The 18,050-nt window shown below is 55.2% G+C and overlaps 7 protein-coding genes across 7 annotated transcripts; 6 read left to right on the top strand and 1 right to left on the bottom strand.

The window, feature by feature from the left end:
- Positions 1-462: 462 nt before the first annotated feature.
- Positions 463-1,071, top strand: BZA05DRAFT_441630 (uncharacterized protein; the record flags this gene model as incomplete). The annotated part of the gene is made up of 1 exon (XM_051486685.1): positions 463-1,071. The coding sequence occupies one exon, from the start codon at positions 463-465 to the stop codon at positions 1,069-1,071; it is 609 nt and encodes a 202-aa protein (XP_051342967.1).
- A 163-nt stretch (positions 1,072-1,234) lies between these two features.
- BZA05DRAFT_441629 (dihydrouridine synthase-domain-containing protein) lies at positions 1,235-2,830 on the bottom strand (the record flags this gene model as incomplete). Its single annotated transcript, XM_051486684.1, has 2 exons — positions 1,235-2,620; positions 2,687-2,830. 2 exons carry the CDS (start codon positions 2,828-2,830, stop codon positions 1,235-1,237), a joined length of 1,530 nt encoding a protein of 509 aa, XP_051342966.1.
- Positions 2,831-3,280: 450 nt separating this feature from the next.
- BZA05DRAFT_423995 (ADP-ribosylation factor family-domain-containing protein) lies at positions 3,281-4,069 on the top strand (the record flags this gene model as incomplete). The annotated part of the gene is made up of 4 exons (XM_051485892.1): positions 3,281-3,342; positions 3,403-3,433; positions 3,495-3,931; positions 3,988-4,069. The coding sequence occupies 4 exons, from the start codon at positions 3,281-3,283 to the stop codon at positions 4,067-4,069; spliced, it is 612 nt and encodes a 203-aa protein (XP_051342965.1).
- An 879-nt stretch (positions 4,070-4,948) lies between these two features.
- Positions 4,949-7,938, top strand: BZA05DRAFT_348118 (uncharacterized protein). The gene is made up of 2 exons (XM_051481226.1): positions 4,949-6,922; positions 6,975-7,938. Exons 1-2 carry the CDS (start codon positions 5,321-5,323, stop codon positions 7,668-7,670), a joined length of 2,298 nt encoding a protein of 765 aa, XP_051342964.1. The 5' UTR covers positions 4,949-5,320; the 3' UTR covers positions 7,671-7,938.
- An 894-nt stretch (positions 7,939-8,832) lies between these two features.
- On the top strand, positions 8,833-12,472 carry BZA05DRAFT_386939 (WD domain-containing protein). Its single transcript, XM_051482524.1, has 5 exons — positions 8,833-9,226; positions 9,290-11,487; positions 11,543-11,946; positions 12,177-12,263; positions 12,324-12,472. Exons 1-5 carry the CDS (start codon positions 9,063-9,065, stop codon positions 12,330-12,332), a joined length of 2,862 nt encoding a protein of 953 aa, XP_051342963.1. The 5' UTR covers positions 8,833-9,062; the 3' UTR covers positions 12,333-12,472.
- Positions 12,473-13,072: 600 nt separating this feature from the next.
- BZA05DRAFT_163773 (uncharacterized protein) lies at positions 13,073-15,028 on the top strand. The gene has a single exon (XM_051479115.1). The coding sequence runs from the start codon at positions 13,245-13,247 to the stop codon at positions 14,991-14,993; it is 1,749 nt and encodes a 582-aa protein (XP_051342962.1). The 5' UTR covers positions 13,073-13,244; the 3' UTR covers positions 14,994-15,028.
- A 1,439-nt stretch (positions 15,029-16,467) lies between these two features.
- BZA05DRAFT_348113 (aminotransferase) lies at positions 16,468-17,805 on the top strand. The gene is made up of 2 exons (XM_051481225.1): positions 16,468-16,799; positions 16,845-17,805. The coding sequence occupies exons 1-2, from the start codon at positions 16,543-16,545 to the stop codon at positions 17,410-17,412; spliced, it is 825 nt and encodes a 274-aa protein (XP_051342961.1). The 5' UTR covers positions 16,468-16,542; the 3' UTR covers positions 17,413-17,805.
- The last annotated feature ends 245 nt before the right edge of the window (positions 17,806-18,050 follow it).

Genomic DNA, 18,050 nt, shown 5'->3' with positions numbered 1-18,050 from the left:
GAGTGCCTCAATTCAAGATCGCTCTAGTCAATTGTCGACATATTCCCAGCGAGCCAAGTCCTGACACCGGTTCTGCAGGCCATTCACTCTATGTCACTCACAGCCTGGAACATTCACGATGCGGCCAATCAGTTCTTGCTTGACCCAGCCTTTGTCCTTGAGCCTTTGTCCTTCGTGCGAAAGGACAACAAGTACAATGGATAGCAATGAAGCCTACCGTTTGACCCAGCCGCTTCCTGCACAAAGGAAAGGAAAGGAAAGGAAAGGAAAGGAAAGGAAAGGAAAGGAAAGGAAAGGAAAGGAAAGGAAAGGAAAGGAAAGGAAAGGAAAGGAAAAGAAATGACCCGTCCCATCTGTTCTCCACGATGATCCAGCGGCCATGCAATCCACTGCCTCCATCTAGCGTGTCTACTTCCTTCGCAGCAGCACCTCTCCACCTTCGTCTCGACAAACCAAGCCACCATGATTCACAGTCTCCTCTACCGCCTGCTCTGCACGCAGAGGGCCCCCCTGCTGCGCACCAATACTCCCTCTCCCCCCTCCATCTCTTTGCACCAAGCCAGCGTAACGCTCCTTCTCGGACGCTCGCACCCACCCACCCACCAGCCCACCTACCAACCCACGCACCTATACGTCGACGCCTCCAGCCACGGCGTCGGCGGATTCCACCATCCGCCCGACGCGCCGCTAGGCTCGCTACGGCCTTCGGCCACGTTCTTCATACCCTTCGCGGCGAACCCGCCACAGGCGCAGTGTTTCCGCGAGCTGGCGGCGGTCCGCCACGCGCTGGGACTGCCCGGGATTAGGGGGCCGACGGTGGTGCATTGTGACAACGTGGAGGTAGTGGAGGCGATAGCCGGCAGGGCGAAGTACAGGAGCGAGAGGTGGGGGGGCGCGGTGGGGGAGCTGCACAGGCATGCCAGGAACAAGGGGCTGCAAGTCAGCGTCGAGTGGACCTCGAGTAAACATGAGAGGATGAGGTTGGCCGATGGGTTGTCCAGGGGGAAGGATGTGAGTGCTGTTGCGCCGTTGCTGGTGAGGAGTGCGAAGCAGAAGGTGCATGGGAGATAGGGGCATATCAGGCAACTAGATGGGCGTTGGTTTGCAAGCTGGAATGGGCGGGTCATGCGTGCATGAGATCTATTCTCCGCGTGTACATATGATGAGAGATACAATCTAACGCCTCCCAAATCAGTGCGCCCAAATATAATATAACCTCTATGTCCCATTCAGATCACCCAGCAACCTTCATATCCTTCCCTGGACCATTTTCCCACTCTTCCATAGCCTTTGGATCTCCATCTTCGGCAGCCATTTTCATCTTCTTTGTCTCCGGTCCATCATCCGCAGAAATATCTTCCGCCTTCCTCGTGGTCCCAGCAGCTGGCATCACTTCCCCCTTCTTCAGTTTCAGCGCCCCGACCGCCATAGCCTCCTCCGGTAGTGGGCGGTAGTGGGGTTGGCATCGGTACCAGGGTACGGATCTCATGAACTTCTTCCCGTTGATCTCGACCAGGATACCCTCCACGGTGGTCTCATCCCCGTCACCCGTGATCTCCCTATCAGGACCCACCCATTTCCCTTCACTATCCACTTTTTCTGGGTTCTTCTGGAGCTCGTCCTGAACGATTTGCTCGACGCACTTAAGACACTCCTCGTATTCCGACAGCGGGTCGCCGCCGGGCCCCATATGTCTCGTTGAAGCACGGCCGACCATGTTTCTGACCTCGGTGTGGCGGGGGAGAAGTGCGTGCCAGAGCTTGAAGAGGTGGGACTTGATCGGTGTGAGATTGGAGTCTTTAAATATTTCATTGAGCTTCTTTCGCGAGCGCTTCGAGGGTTCCTGGGCCAGGAGCTCCTGAAGTGGGAGGTGAGGGAGAATCTCATGGCGGATTATGTCGAGGTATTCCCGGCCCACGATGTCCATTCTTGGGAATCGTCTGTCCCAGTCTTCTGAGGTCTCGAATATCGCTGGATTGTAGAGGTTTCCCTCGGCCGACATGATGCCGTCTACGCCCGTGGCCGCAAGACACCGCTCCACATCCTCCTGCCACATGATATTCCCGTTCGCGAACATGACCACCTCGCGCGGGAGGTTGTCGCGGATATACTTGATATAGCTCCAATCCGCGAGGCCTGTATTATGTCCCTTCTGTTCCCTCGTCCTTCCATGGACCGTAAGGACCTGCGCACCGGCATCGACCACCATTTTGGCATACTCCAGACTGCGCTCCTTGGTTTCTAGAATTCTGATCTTGGCCGTTACGGGCACGTCCAGGTTCACGTGCAGCGTGTTGATCAATGAGTGAATGAGCCCCCAGTCCTCCTGCAGGAAGGCGCCATAGTGGCCCTTTCTCGCAATACCCTGCGGACATCCCAAGTTCAAATCCACCGCGTCGCAGTGCTCCTGCACTTCCTTCGCCGCGGCAAGGATATCTTCGGGCTTATTGGAGCAGAACTGCACAAACACCGGGCGGTCGGCGACGTTTCCGTCCAGGTTCGGCGGTTGGAACGCTTGCTGCCTGTATATGGGGCTCTCAGCGAAGAGACGGGAGTGGAACATCGGCGTGTAGCAGAGTGTGTTCGGCGGTGAATGCCGGCGCGAGAGGAGTCGCCAGGCCTGTAGTGGTGGGATGCTTTAGCTGGTGGGGTAGCGCGGGGGAGCGTGGGGGGCAAGACGACGAACCAGCTCGCTTTGGTCTACCATCGGCGCGACTACTGTACGGGGTGATCCGATGGATTCGTAGAATTCGCGGCCTTGGAGCTTTCGTCGCTTTGTGGCCGGTTCGGCGCCGGCGGAGGTGCCATTGACAGCTGCGGCGGTTTCCATTGTGGTGAATGTTCGAAACGAAGGGGATTCGAGCAGAGTGACAGTTGTGGTCCGAATACGTTGCAACTTCGTCGGTGTTGCGAGAATGAATGAGGGTGATCGCTGGCCAAGGTGACTCAATCGACGATGAGCAAGTTGGAGGCAAAACGCCATTCCAAAACTCTCTCCAGTTAAATTTTTAGAGAGAACTGAAGGCGGCTCTTGTGCAATTTAAATGCAGCCAAGCCGAGAAAGCCGCAAGGGTCCCCTCTGCCACCAGCCCCGCAAACCTAACTACCGCAGACCTCAGCATCAAGCAGCTCTAAACACGTGCACTTGGATAAGTGAGACCGAAGCGTGTTATCTACAGCGCAAAAGCACAGTCCAAATCGTTAACGTCATTCGGTCGTTCTGCAGAATCGCCCACAACACTACGATAGAAACCTATTCGCCTTGAGAATCTAGTCAGTGATGTATACCCTTGCAAAGGGCTTCTACCTCTATGCGACAAGTAAAGAGGAGTACTCCGTGTTGTGTGTTCGATCTCTTCCGACAGTTTCTCCGTCCGGTAGCTGACGAAACGGCCATCTCAGACTTCTCGGCCTCGACAATGCAGGCAAAACCGTACGCCTCCCCGATCGCTCGTCCTCTCCCCCGCGAAGCTAGCTAACATGCTCTCCCGCAGACCCTCCTCGAAAAGATCAAATCCATCTACCTCCCCTCGGGCCCGGCACCTCCCAAAATCGGTTCTACAATCCCGACCGTCGGCCAAAACGTCTCCATCATCCCCCTACAGAACCCCACAGTGTACCTAAAGCTTTGGGATATCGGCGGTCAATCGACGCTTCGGAAGCTATGGAAGAGCTATTACTCCTCAGCGCACGCGATCGTCTTCGTCATCGACTCCACCGACGTGCCTCGGATAGAGAGCGAGGTTGTTGCCACGCTACGAGAGGTCATAGAGAGTGAGGAGACTGAGGGGGTTCCGGTTCTGGTGCTGGCAAACAAACAGGATCGCGATGAGAGCCTGGAGATTGCCGAGCTGAAGGAGGTTATCAATCCGGTTGTTGTGCAACTGGGCGCGAGGGATAGTCGGGTGCTGCCGGTGTCGGCTTTGGAGGGGTGAGTGTTCACGCGTGTGCCCTTACGTGTGGTGGTGCGTGGACTGACAGGTGCAGGACGGGTGTCGTGGAAGCCGTGGAATGGTTGAGGACGAGGGTTATGTGGAACAAGGAGGCGAGGCCGCCGACAATGCGGTGATGGGATGAGCTGAAGGTGTTTCGTTCTTTTGCATCATGTTCGCTTTGTTTGCGGGAAGGGTAAGTAATTGGCGTCTATGGAAGTTTTTCTAGCTTGCGTTTTGTGGGAGGCAGTCTAAACGTATCGTCGAAGACCATGATTTGGCGTTGTGGCTTAGCCATACTAACATCAAAATACATGCATAGCTGCTATGTGAAGAAGCTACAGTGTTTGGTACGAATACGGGGACTATGATACGAGGACTGTAATACGGGGAAAGGCAATTCCGATGTTCACCGGCCCCACTCTCCATGTGAAGACAGGCAAGACGGGGTTCGGGCAAAATCAATCTCCGAACTCTGAGGCTGTCTAGCCGATGTCCGGCGCGGTCGCCGACGGTCACATCACAACAGTGCTTACCTGCCTCTGCATGTGTGTCTCAAGTGTTGTAAGACGACATCGATATCATCAAGTCGGAGCGGCATTTCGGCGATCCGTTCATTCCGAACCGGGGCCTACAGTGCGGAGGCCCTTCCGCCTCTGCCATGTGAAAGAGGAGAAAACCGCTATGTATGTGGGTATGTACTACGGACCCGGCTCCGAGCTATGAACCTAGTTGAAAGACCTTACTTCCGACGGTCCGTCCCACGTTTTTCCATTGCTAAAAATGACATCGCCGGAGAATTACGAGTGAGATAGGGTGAGCAGTTTGTGTTAGCCGTGCGTTACCTAAAACAGCGGTGTTTTGGTTGGTATTGATCTCTTCGCGATTCGCTTTTGCAAAGAAGTGTGTTCTCGTTTCAGGCGCTGCAGCGGTAGAGATCAGCGGGTGATCGGCTGCAAAAGCTTCGACGTTTCGTCCAATGGTTCTGGAATGGCCCCCAAGCCACACACGCGCAGAATGCGTCGATAACGTCATCCTAACCAAAAGAAGTTTACCGTATTCGTGTTGATCCAAAAAACTGCCACGAGAGGTCGGCGGCCAGGCCATCCATCTATCGCTCGCCCCCTCCCCCCGGACGTTTCCCACTTCCGAGCCAACGAACGAACGACATGATTCCTCCGCGAGCCAGGAAATGAGAGGGAGGGTGTATGAAAGCTGACAGCATCTTGTATGCCTCCCTCTCCCTCCCTCCCTGAGTTGTCCGTGTACATACACACAGCTGTGATATCACAACCCCCCGCCCTACAGCCACTGCAACCTCCGCGTGCCTTTTGACGACTCTTTGCTTCGCCTCGCACTACCGATTCCGATCAACCAATAATGCAAACATGACCGTCGTACTGAACTCTCCGCCGAGACCGCCGAGGTCGATGTTGGACGTTGGAGACGACCCGACATACCAACCGATATTCCGCCCTCCTCCGCCTAAAATTAGTGATACACAGCCGCCACCGCCGATATCTTCATCGGACGAATTTGAGGAGTTACCGGCGCATGATGCTGCCAGTATCCGTCAGCAGAAGGGGCTTCGCGAAGTGGATGCGGAGACGCTCATAGCGCCAATTCTGTCGCGTGTGCACTCAACTGCGCTTTACGACGATGCGCTGAGCCATACCACGCCGCGTTCTGTTTTGCCATCTTCAGAAGAGGATGAACCGGAGGGAGGGGTGAGGGCAATACAACGTTCGCCTGTGGATACAAGTCCGCTTCGTCGGTCGCAGCCGCAGTCGCTGAAATGGTCTAGCTATGATCAGCATAAAAAGCCGACGGCGCATCACAAAGCTTCTTCATCACTTACGTTCTCGCTGCCGTCGTTTTCATTGCCGCGGGGGGTCACCTTCCCGTCTTTTGCGTCCGGAGGCTCGTCCTCGTCGTCTTCATACTCGACGACGGTGGAGTCCATGACCGAAAAGTACCGGCGGCGGAGGGCAAAGACTATGCAGCAGACTGTTAGATCACCTGGCGTGTTTTCCTCTCATAGAAGTTCCGTATTCTTCGGCAAACCGGTTGCCCGAGAGGACACCAATGCACTGAGGGCATCGCAACCACCACCACAGATGATCCGGCGATCATCCTCGGTATCCGAGTTGCCTCGACTCGCGCTCGCTCGTGAAATGACCGCCGAATCGACTACATCTTCGCTCGGCGATGACACAAAGTTTCTGCATATTCAACACCAAACCAATGCTCGGTTTAAAGCTATGAAGGATAATCTTCTGGCGGGGCTGCCGAAAATATCACCAGTCACACATCTTCATCAGCATCTGGCGAGTCTGAACCCGTTCACGGATACCCCTGAACCGCAGACCCCGCCGTTGCCACTTCGGGCGTCGGATCTTGAAGCATTAGATACCGTCCGGGGAGATGTGGTGATCCTTGGAGGATACCGCGGTTCCGTCCTCCGGGATGCGGTTCTGGGTAGACGTGTCTGGATTCCCCTCAAGGTGGGATTCAACCTACGGAAGGTTGACCTCGAGGTGGGATTAAACCCTGAGGATGAGGAACGTGCTGAGGAAAAGATCCGGCCCGATGGAATGCTGAAGAGTATTTCGGCTGTGGATATCAGTCGCCGGTTGTTTCGACGGCTGAGACAGAACACCTATGCGCATGATCGGCGAGTTCATGATTGGGGCTATGATTGGAGGCTGTCGCCGAAGATCATAGCGAGGAAATTGATTGAGTTCTTGGAGACGCTGCCGTGTAATCAGCCAATCGACGGCGAGGATCCAATGGTCCGACGGAAAGGAAGAGGCGCGCTGGTGATAGCGCATTCGCTCGGTGGACTAATCGTGCGGAATGCCATCAACCAGCGGCCTGAGTTGTTCTCGGGGGTGCTCTTTGCAGGCACTCCACAAACGTGCATCAATATTCTGGGGCCACTGAAGAATGGTGACTCAGTACTGTTCAATTCCAAGGTGTTTACAGCACAGGTGCGTGCTCGTCCGCAAGTCGTAATTTGATCAATTAGCTGACCACCACCAGGTAAACTTCACTCTCCGCTCCTCATACACATTTTTGCCCGAAAGCGGACACTGCTTTATCGACAAACACACTGGCAAGCCCCTGCCGGTGGACTTCTTCGACATCAACACCTGGCGCGAATACGGTCTTTCCCCCTGCGTCTCTGACCTCCCCGTGCCGCCACCAGTTCCACCGACCAGCAGACTCACCAACGCCTCCGCAGTCCTTCACACACTAAACCCCCTCTCCGACATCGCCGCCAAAAAGGAAAAAGAAACTACGGCCGGTGTCGAGCCACAACTCAATTTCCCCTCCTCCTCCACACCTTCTGCCGATATCCCCACCATCCCCAAATCCCAGGCAATACCGTATCTCGAGCGCACTCTCGCCGACGCAAAAGCATTCCGTAAGGGGCTACAGTTCCGACCAGAGCTGGAGGAACACTACCCGCCCATGGCGGTATTGTACTCGAAGACTACACCGACAGTGAGAGCGGCGAAGGTCGATGGAAGGGAGGGGATCAAAAGGCCCGATGTATACGAGGAACTTGCATTCGGTGCGGGCGACGGAGTATGTCTTGCCAGAGCGGCTATGTTGCCAGAGGGATACAGGTGTGTCCGCAAGGTGGCGGTGGATCGCGGGCATGTCAGCTTGCTGGGGGAATTGGAGGGCGTGGGGAGGTGTGTTGAGGCTCTGGTCAGGGAGAGGGGGTGGTAATGGTATTGGTAAATATCTAAGGCAGGCGGTTTTGGTTCTCGACAACCCTACATACTATCAAATTGTGTGGTTTCCACATGCATGCACCTGCTGGGTATGCTCCGCATCGCCGGTATAGCAGGTCACCTAGATCGACCAAAGGAAGGGAAATAAAACGAGAAGTGGGATTTTTAGTTAAATACATATACCGGCATTGTCGAGCAGTGGTACCGCTATTCGACGTAAGATAGGTAGATCTAATCAATACATCATAATACCAGTTCATAGCCCTTTCCACGATACGTCACATGTTACATGTAACGATTCCACATGCTATCCACTTGATTGATATGTATAGACAGAACCCCAATGACTTCCAGGGCTGCGGTTTCTATGAGGGACGGCTGCCTAGTAGACGGTCTCGGCCTACATGTGATCATATCTCGCCAACGAGTCTACCTACTTTCTCATTAGCCTGCGTTTCATGTGTAAATCCGTGTATCTCGCTGCGGTACCTTATCAGCGTATCAGACTGCTTTTTGACGTCCATCAGCTGACCTTTCTCCCTATAAAACAACATCCACTAGGTGCCTACATCAACATCAACCAATGAGACGTCGATATGCTAGTTTTTTACATACGAATAGGCAGCAATGAGTTGCCGCCGACTACGGAAACTGTCCCGATGGCGTGCAGCGAAATGTACCCAGTCGATACGACATGTTATGATGTAGCACTCCAATGCAATTCAAGCACCTACCTAGCGTCCGTTACTCGAGCTTTCGGGATTTTCTATACATGTCTTGAGCTTGAGTGAAGCGGGACGTCGAGTGACAATCCGAGATGTATGCCCTCGGCGGAGGCAACATCCCGATGCGTGCGGGATCAACCAACATGGACCGGAAGAGTTTGGTCCAAGTCAGCCATTTGGCAGAAGTAGCGCGAAGAACTCTTTGTCCTGTCCTGTTTCCTGGGAAGGTCTGGGTTTTCGTGTAGAGAGACGGAAAAGCAGGTTCGTTTGGTGCGGTGTGGTTGGAGGGCGGACCTTATTTGGCTTTCTATACATTGTATTGTACACCCATGTTCCCTACACGTGATCATTCGCGATTGACTGTCGGGGACTCATTTGCTAGTGTGGTGGAGAGTAGAGCAAGCTGTTTCTATGGTAGAGTTAGGAACCTATCGTATCTGGTAGTCGGAGTATCTAATCGGTACTTACTTTTACCTATACTTGTTGCATGGATCAGCTGAGCTTCTTGTCGTCATAATTGCAACTGTAGTAATCTTCGCCTCACCCCACACAATCGACATCTCCACATCCCGCCTCAAGTGAGCACGAAAACGAACTTCCGCGACCAAACCCCGACAGCAACAAACCTCGCATGATCATCCAACTACGGGAGTGCTCCAATCATGACTAGAACACTCAATCTCAACGAGGAGCTGCTCTACCGGGAGCTCCAGGGCAACCATGGTGTCGGGGCCATCAACAAGCTCTATGGCGACAGGCGATGGGTCAGGGACTTGGATATCATTGCAGAGCTAAGAGGACACGACGGATGTGTCAACGCGCTGCAGTAAGCGGGAGCCCATCTTTCCCATCATGGCAGGGGGGAAATTTTGACAAACATGAGTTTCAGATGGTCTCGGGACGGATCGCTTCTCGCGAGCGGCAGTGACGATACTCGGGTCAACATCTACAGTGCGAACGCCGGCTTCTCGCTCAACACGCAGATCGAGACGGGCCACCGCCAGAACATCTTTTCGGTCAAGTTTATGCCGCATTCGTCCGATCGCACTATCATCACTGCCGCGGGCGACTCGCAGATCCGCATCTTCGACATCGAGTACGCGCCTACCACCTACACGACATTGGCGGAGACGGCGGGGCCGGTGGTCGATTCCCTAAGCTCGACGGGGAGGTCTCGTCGCGGGTACAATCGCGGGTATTCACAGCCGAGTCCTACCCCAGGGAAGATCCACGATAAGCCGATGAGAGTGTACACTAGCCACTCGGACAGGGCCAAGCGGATCGTGACGGAGTCCTCGCCACATCTGTTCATGACCTGCTCTGAAGATGGAACAGTGAGGCAATTTGACCTCCGGCAGCCGTCGCAGTTCTACACCCGGCCCCATGCCGATCCTTCTAGGCCAGCGCCGCGCGCCCCCTTGCAGAACATGCGTGACGAAGATGAAGATGAGGCGAATCCGCCGTTGATATCCTATCGGCGCCACGGAATCGATCTGAATACCATCTCGTGCTCGACCTCGCAGCCGCACTACCTTGCCGTTGGAGGTTCGCACCAATACTGTTTCCTCCATGACCGGCGCATGCTGGGACGGGACCGTATGGCCGAGGCAGGAAAATTGTATAGCCGCGTTCCGATCACCGAACCCGACGAGGAGAGTCTCGCAGGCGCCACAAAGTGTGTGCGTCGCTTCGCCGCGCGGAAGAGGGGTAAGATAATGTATCACTCGCATATCACGTCGTGTAAGATCTCGGATGCGAACCCGAACGAGCTGCTCGGTTCGTGGTCTGGGGATGGGGTTTATCTCTTCGATATCAAACGATCTCCGCTGCCTAACGAGGAAGGCCTTGGCCGTGAACCGTGGGAACCCGAGGCGCGCAGGAGCAGTGGCAGGGCCAAAAGGGAACGGGATGGGAACGCTCGCGCTCGCAAGAGACGCCGTAGCCGCTCCCCGTCTGATTCTCCCGATGAATCCGTGCCTGGACAGAGCACCCGGAAGATCTGTGCTTTGGTGACTGAACTAAAGGAGGAGATATTCGGCTTCGCCTCATCCAACCTTCTAGGGGATGTCGGGAATCTCGCGGCGGAGCGACGGAGGTCTTACGACGCAGCTCTGGCACTAACGCATGCGCTGCTACAGCGGATCAATGACTCCATCGAAGCCATGGATCAGGCGGACTGCAATTCCCTCCATTTTGAAGGTGATCCAACATATCTGCAGATCGAACGCCCCCGGCTAGCAAATCTAGCCGAGAAAAGGAGGAAAGTCAGAGCCTTCGTGATCGGTGCGGGATGTGTGGCACGGGCCAACGGCGGTTTCGTAGAGGGGATTGGACTGGGTGCTGGAGCCTTCGTGACACCCCTGGCGCCCGTCGCGTCCTTCAGATATCTGTTCCTGAAAGCGGTGGTTGCGTTCCTGAACTCCGGAGCAGCTGGTGTTAGAGAACAGGCAAATGAGTATTATGAAGAGGAAGCGGAACTGCAGGGAGACGAGTGGGTTCCGGAGCGATCGCCGCCATCCACGCAGGAGAATCTTGAGCGCTTCCTGCAGAGTCTTGAACACCAAGCGAGCTTGGATGCAGTTCGAGATGTTATAACCAGCGAGGAGCTCTTTGAGTCCGAGGTCGCGATGGTTAGAGCATTCAAGGCCATCCTCTTGGCCGATTCCGCAGAGTCGATCATGCCCGGAGCCGCAGGACGGAAGTTTTGGGGCGAGAGGGTCGCGAGGGCCTTGCTTGTGAGAGAGACTTACGGAATGGATTATGATTACGTAGCGGATGCCTTTGGCGAACAGACTCCGGAAAGAAATCGTAGACGAGTGAGAGGTTCTGGTGAGACCAGTGCTCTTTTGGGAGAAGGCCCGGAAGATGACGGCGATATCGATATGGATGTGGATATTCCTGACGAAGACGATGACAAGGAGTCCAGTGATGACGGTGATAATGATGAGGATGATGAGGATGATGACGATGACGATGAAGACGAAGACAGCGGTACGGATGCCTGGAATGGATTTGGACGCCCTAGTCGGGGACCTGTGGAAGTCCACGCTCCTGTTTGGGAACACACAAAGGTCTACCGTGGACATTGTAGGCCCCCTTAGTCATCATGGGATGTAATTCTACTGATCGGCCTCGTCTTCAGGTAACATCAAAACCGTCAAGGACGTCAACTTCTATGGGCTCAACGACGAGTACGTTGTTTCCGGCTCAGATTGTGGAAACCTGTTCATTTGGGACAAGAAGACGACCAAGCTGGTCCAGCTTCTCCGCGGCGATGACGAGACGACAAATGTGGCTGTCGGACATCCATACGAGCCGCTCCTCGCAGTCTCGGGAATCGATCATACAGTCAAGCTCTTCTCTCCGGATTCCAAGTTGCAGCAAGAATTCGGCGAGAAGGCTCGGTCGGGGGGAAGGGCTGATGACGGAGAAACCGAGCGGAACTACAGCGAACCGGTTTCAAGAAGATTGCTGAATCGCAGCCAGAAAATCATCGATCGGAACCGAGACAACAACGTGACTGGACTCACAAATACTATTCTTACGGTAAGGAGATCTGTTGCTTTCTTCACGTTGTGGGCTTTATATACGGACGATTCTTGATGTAATTGTGGCCGTGTCTTTTCCAATCTCTGACTCGGGACCGTCTGTGTTTTGTTGCTTTTGTCCTTTGGATACCCTACCTACGGTGCTCGAATAAGAGGAGCTTGCTGTACTGAGTTACTTCGCATCGCGTCTGGGAGAACGGATGGCTAATAGTTGACATCCGGCGGCAGAGGGATATGCTTGAACAGTTTGTCGAGAGGTTGAGGGCTGGCGGTGATATGGAGGGCGGCACTGCAGTCATCGAGGGAGATTGCGCGGTAAGCTTTCGTGCCCTTCCTTCCCCTATCGAGCCGTAGGAGCTAATGGACGGCGGTTAGATCATGTGAAAATCATATGCGCTCGTTTCGTTTGCTCTGTCTTTCTTTTTCTCCTGGCAATTTGGCGTTTATGGTGGGATTTGCTTGTCCAGCAGGAATCCCGTTCACTCTTGTATGTAACAAAGTAACTACGAGTATCTCTACTACCATTGCCTACTTATGTAGGTATAGTATGGTTGAAACGTGGTGACGCCAGATTCAGGAGAGACCTTCCCGAAGGAATGTGAGCGCGAGTGGCCGTAAGCATAAGGCGAGGCGAGATTGGAAATCCTTCCCCGGGCTGAGGGGATTAACCTGTCGTTATCCACCTGTTAGATACCGCGTACTCTGTCTACCGGGTTCCGTTGTGTATTAGGCGCAATTGTTTGGCCGCCCATCCCGCGGTTTGAGCAATTAACGTCCATTTCCACTCCTTAATCCTCGAGGTTCCGTCAGATCAGTGGGCGGTTAGCACCCTGTCATTGGCCCCCGGGCTGACGAGTGCTGTGTGATGACCGGCCAAGCCGTGTCATCGCTCGGCAAAATGGGATGAGCAGCTATTGAATTGATTGTACCCCTTCCCCTCTTCGTTCCCATTCTCGGTTCTGCTCTCTCTCTCTTCTCTTTCTTTCGCTCACCACCCTGTGTTCAACACACATTCGTACACGGGCGGCCACTTTTTCGCGAACTAACTAACCGATTACAGGAACAGCAAACTGGACACGAATAGCAGCTCTGATAACCTCCACACACAGGGTTTTCGAATTGAGAGAGACCCAGTCCAGTCTATGTTGTGGTTGTTGTCATTCGTTTCTGCCTTCTGCGTCCCGTCATCTTGTCGCTCTCTTGCAACCTAGCAACCTCTAACCGGCGACGACAACGACACCATCATCATCGCAACGCACCCACCCATCTTCACCCACAACAACAACAACAAAGAAGATGGCGCAGCTACCAACGCCTTCACCCTCCACGCCCTCGCCGTCGTCATCAGCCCCGGCGCGACAGATCGTGAGGAGCTCGCTACCTACACCGTCAAGGACTACACCCACGGATCCGCCGGAACAACAGCAGTCGTCCTCGTCGACTTCGTCGCGACTGCCCTCGCCCCAGCAATACACCTCGTCGAGATCTCGAACCAGTCGCGAGGGAACCCCCTCCGATAATGGCTCTGCCGATAGCGCGCGTATGCCGCCACCGCCGGCAAGAACTACGCGAGCGGCGACGGCAGCGGCGACAGTGGCAGCAACAGCAGCAGCAGCAGCAGCGGGGACAAAGGAGAGGACGTTTGTTAGACGGACGGCTGGAACGAGGGATTTGAAGGAGAAGGAGAAGAGCGATAAGGACAAGGGCGATGAGGGGAAGACGGTTGTGCCGAAGAGGTCGATGAGCTTGAGGAGTAGCACGAAGCGCACGAGTATTTCTGCGCGAGGGGAGGAGAAGAAGGAGGAGTCTGCTGTCCTGCCGAAGCGGAATTTGAGGTCGAGGACTGTCAGTACTAGCACCAATGCTTCTTCCTCTGCGACGGAAAGGAAGACGACGGCTTCGACTGCTGCCAGCTCGAGGATCGCTGCTGCACCTAGGAGTTTGAGGGAGAGGAGTGGAACCGCCACTGCAGCTGCCACAGGAACTACTACTTCACGTCGACCGCTGTCAATGTATGCAGACACTACTTCGGCCACTTCGACGGGTCCCAGAAGAGCTGCAGCTCCTGCTCCTGCTCCTGCTCCTGCTGCAGCGCCAGCAAGGACCCATAGACGGAACCAATCGACACCCTCGACTGCGGTGCAGCCACCAGTCCGACCAGGGACTTCAGCATCGACAGCCAGCAACGTCTCCAAGTCCCGCCGGCCTCCCTTCTCTACACTACAACAGAACTTTGCCGCGCCCCCACCTCCGCCTACCTCGCGTCGGTCTATGCCCCCACCTCCACTCGACCCAGCAACCATCCATCAGCAGACGCAACTACTACAACACTCCTGTCTCTATGCTAATTCGCACTCTACATATGCGCAGCTTACGGCTTCAGCTACTGCAAAGCTCAAGCGGCGCTTCGACACGCTGGCACGCGAGCACTCCAAATCGCGAGAGCAGCTGGCGCGGCGACAACGGTTGCTAGATATTGCCGGGCTCGTTGCGGTTGTTGAAACGCCCGCCGCGGGCATCACTGGCAAGCGACGGGAGACGATGCGCAGTCCCGAGGAGAAGATCCAGGCGTTTTCGGAAGCGATCAAGAAGCTGGAATCGCTCCAACAGAACGAGCATCGCTTGCTCTCTGCCGCGTTTGGAGAGTGGATCGCCGGGTACTCGACGCCGTCGCCCAGGAGAGGCATCGAGCAGGGCGGATGGGTCAAGAAGCGCGGACGCTGGATCGACGGCCTCGGTGAGGACTGGCGCCGACAGTGCCTGTTCACGTCGAGACGCATCGAAACTGCCGTCAGAGCTATCGAGAGTGTCGTTGCGGCTGTGGTGATGGAGGAGGAGCTCGGCGTCGTCAGCGTTGTTAGCGAGAGGTGGATGGAGGTCGCCAAGGGCATGCTCGAGGAGAGTCAGGGCATGATGTTGGTGGAAGGCAACGTGGTGCAACGGGAGAGGAGAGCACTCGAAGAGGTGGTGGCAGGCGCCGCAATCGTCGAGACCATCGTCGACGACACAGTGGCAGACGCAGAGGAAAGGCCGGTATGGGTCTGATCCGATGGTTTTGCTTGTCAGCTTTTCGAGCGCTGTTCTTTTTCTTTTTCTTTTCTTTTCTTTCGATTATCATGGGGCCTCGCGGTGTCTAATGGCTGGGCTGGGCTGGCCGTCCGAAGTTTGATGGTTTGGTTTGGTTTGGATATGCAAGTCAAGTTCGCATTCTTCATTTTGCATTGGGAGGCCTTTTGTGTGTGTTTTCTTTCTCTTTCTTCTTCTCTTACTCTTCTTTTTATTTTTCCTCTTCAACTTTTTCTTAGGCTGGGGACTCACTCTTGCGATGTCTTTTGCTTTTGATTCTGCCCGTTGCCGTTGGTTTGCTCCTTCGTATCGTTTCCTCACGAGGAATCCAATGAGCGTCATGACGGAACATGTTTGTTCTCTTGTCTTGTCATGCGATATCATGGCATCTTTTTACCTTTCTATTTTTTATTTCTTCTATTTCTTTTTACTTTGTAGCTTTCAGCTTTTTCTCGCTCGCTGAAGCTTTTACATTCCTTTGAAGACGATGATGTCTGGTGGTCTAGGGAGGTTGGGAGGTTGGGCGGGGTTGTGCGGCGCGAAGGGCGAAACTCTCTTTTGTTTGTTCATGACGGTCTTTTATGTGGACGGGTTGGGTGGGAAGGACGGGATATCACGACTTCGAACGACAGATGGGATGGGATGGGATGGGATGCGATGGGATATGATATGGGCTATGAACTACTCTACGAATCGAATGGAAACAGATGATTGATGAAATTCCCTTGTGCTCCTTGTGCTGTGCTGTGAGGCGGAGGCGGATGGAGGGGGGGCGGATTCGGAGGGGGGGTGTTGCTATGCGGATGCGGAATGATGTTTGGGATTGATGGAGACGTGCATGAGATGCGCGTGCGAGATGCGGTGTGATGCGGTGTGATGTGATGAAGTGACGGGTGGGTGAGGTGATCGGACGCCGGAGGCGGAGCTGATTCGATGGATGGAGGTCTGCTGGCCGCTGGCGTGACTGCGAGGGAGGGGAGGGGCGGAGCGACGGATAGGAGGCATAATGGGATGTCGGATGGGCGGGTTGGGTTGTGGTTGGGCTGTGGTTGGCGGAGGGCCTGGTTGGCGGAGGAATGGTTGGACTTGGAGGAGCGGCGATCGGAATGCACGTCGAAGTCGGGTGGTTGGGTGGGTCTCAGGCGCCCGCATGGAGTACCCGGTCACGAATCACGATGTAGCCACTCCGGAGGCGGGTGCAGCTTCTCGATCGAGTGAGTGTAGTTCTTCGCGTTCGAGTGAGGCCTGAGTATGATGAGGTAAGTAGCTGTCCGAGTGACCACTCCGAACATTGAGAGAGAGATGCGTCGGACGAGCCCGATCAGCGAGTGATATTCGTGAAGCAGGCCTTCGCGCTAACCTAACCGACCCTGCCTGCCCCACGCAACCAGCCCCACCAAGGCGTCACTCCCCACTAAGGCCGCCATCACCATCACCACCGCGATGTAGCCAGCAACCCACAACCCACAACCAATAACCCACAACCAATAACCCACAACCCTCCACTCTTCAACACTCTCCTAACCCGATGCCCTCCCCGCCGTCTTCCTCCGAAGAGGGTAACTTCTCCATCTTCACCACCCTCCGTTACGACCCGTTGCTCCTTTCCAGCACAGCCAACACCTCCGCCTCCTCACTGCCGCATCCCACACCGTTCTACCTCCTCTCGCACCACCGGGACCGCATGCTGCAGGCGGCGGAGAACTTCTCGTACCCTTCTTCCGCGACCTCGCTGCTCCAGTCGCTCTCGGCGTTCGCAAGGCGGCTGCAAGACGCCGTGGATGCGTACGACGCGGGCGCGGGCGGCGGGGTGGGGGAGGGGGCACTAAGGGAGGGGGAGGGAGCACTGAGGGCGAAAGCGATTCTGACGCGAACCGGGGAGTTAACGGTCGAGCTGGGGCCGACGCCGGTGGTGTCGTTGTCGCAGCTGTACCCGGAAGCGCTCCCTTTGCCGCCGTTGCCGGCGGGGCGCGAGGATATGGACTGGACGGTCGTGCTTGATCAAGAAGAGACAGAACCGTCGGAGTTCACAACGTTTAAGACTACCGTGAGGGGGATGTATGATCATGCGAGAATGCGTGTGGGGATACAGGGCTTTGCGGAGAGGAGGGAGGTGCTGCTGTGGAATCCCCGGGGTGAGGTTATGGAGGGGAGCTTGACTAGTGTTTATGTCTATGTCAAGAGGGAGGGTGAGGGTGAGGGTGAGGGTGCGGGTGCGGGGTGGCGGTGGGTTACCCCTGTGCTGGGGAGTGGCGGGCAGAAAGGGACTACTAGGAGGTGGGCGTTGGAGAGGGGACTGGCGGAAGAGGAAGTGGTCATGAAGGAGGACGTAAAGCCTGGTGATTGGGTCGTGCTGAGTAATGGCCTGAGGGGCGCCTGGGGCGGGTGGGCCGTCTAAGTACCGTAGTCAGTGAGCGGTGCCGTCCTCTCGAGCCTTGCTCGTCCCGCCCCGCTCCGCTGTGTGCACGTGGAGATACGACGATGCGGCTTTGGTCGCTCTAAGTAGGGCGCAAAGGGTTGCGACCAGCACTTTGGTAGCGGGGCGAGGGAATGATCCTACATATACTCCAGTTCGGCTCCGTCATGACTGGGCTCTTAGAAAGTATATACGGTGAGCTGAAAGCGGCTTGGTTACTTCTGTAGTTGTAGTTCGTGGTTCGTGGTTTGCGGGACAGGACGAACTGAGCGTGCTGGAGAGTTGCTTTCCTATGTAGTGATCCTAGTGACAACGACATCATTGCGCTGATCTACATTATCAACATTACTATTTCACCACTGCAACCCTCGGCATGGAATAGTGACGTTCGAGGGCGCACTCTTTTTTTGGTGAGACGAGTGATACTACGTGACAGAGTGCGCTTTCATGCATGATACCGGCGAGAACGAGACGACGGATGCGGTGTTTTCTGTAGCATCAAACTTATTAGTGACGTTTTGGGGGATTGAGTTTCCGTTAGCAAGAGCTCTGTCATCTGCTCTCCTCGCAATGCCACGGTGGGTACGCTGGGTACGATGGGTACACTCCCGCTTCGGGCT

The sequence above is a fragment of the Tricharina praecox genome, assembly GCF_024521635.1.
Source record: "Tricharina praecox strain CBS 144465 chromosome Unknown BZA05scaffold_3, whole genome shotgun sequence".
NCBI lineage: Eukaryota > Fungi > Ascomycota > Pezizomycetes > Pezizales > Pyronemataceae > Tricharina > Tricharina praecox.
Note: the sequence above shows the minus strand (reverse complement) of the source record. Positions and strands in the feature narration are given on the sequence as shown.

What these genes read in the sequence shown, in the direction of transcription:
- BZA05DRAFT_348113 (XM_051481225.1), top strand. Translation starts at nt 16,543, where the DNA reads ATGCCCTCCCCGCCGTCTTCCTCCGAAGAGGGTAACTTCTCCATCTTC. An exon ending in CTGCAAGACGCCGTGGATGC is followed by an intron (nt 16,800 to 16,844) that starts GTACGACGCGGG and finishes GGGGGCACTAAG; the next exon opens with GGAGGGGGAGGGAGCACTGA.
- BZA05DRAFT_348118 (XM_051481226.1), top strand. Translation starts at nt 5,321, where the DNA reads ATGACCGTCGTACTGAACTCTCCGCCGAGACCGCCGAGGTCGATGTTG. An exon ending in CCAAGGTGTTTACAGCACAG is followed by an intron (nt 6,923 to 6,974) that starts GTGCGTGCTCGT and finishes GACCACCACCAG; the next exon opens with GTAAACTTCACTCTCCGCTC.
- BZA05DRAFT_386939 (XM_051482524.1), top strand. Translation starts at nt 9,063, where the DNA reads ATGACTAGAACACTCAATCTCAACGAGGAGCTGCTCTACCGGGAGCTC. An exon ending in GGATGTGTCAACGCGCTGCA is followed by an intron (nt 9,227 to 9,289) that starts GTAAGCGGGAGC and finishes CATGAGTTTCAG; the next exon opens with ATGGTCTCGGGACGGATCGC. An exon ending in AAAGGTCTACCGTGGACATT is followed by an intron (nt 11,488 to 11,542) that starts GTAGGCCCCCTT and finishes CCTCGTCTTCAG; the next exon opens with GTAACATCAAAACCGTCAAG.
- BZA05DRAFT_163773 (XM_051479115.1), top strand. Translation starts at nt 13,245, where the DNA reads ATGGCGCAGCTACCAACGCCTTCACCCTCCACGCCCTCGCCGTCGTCA.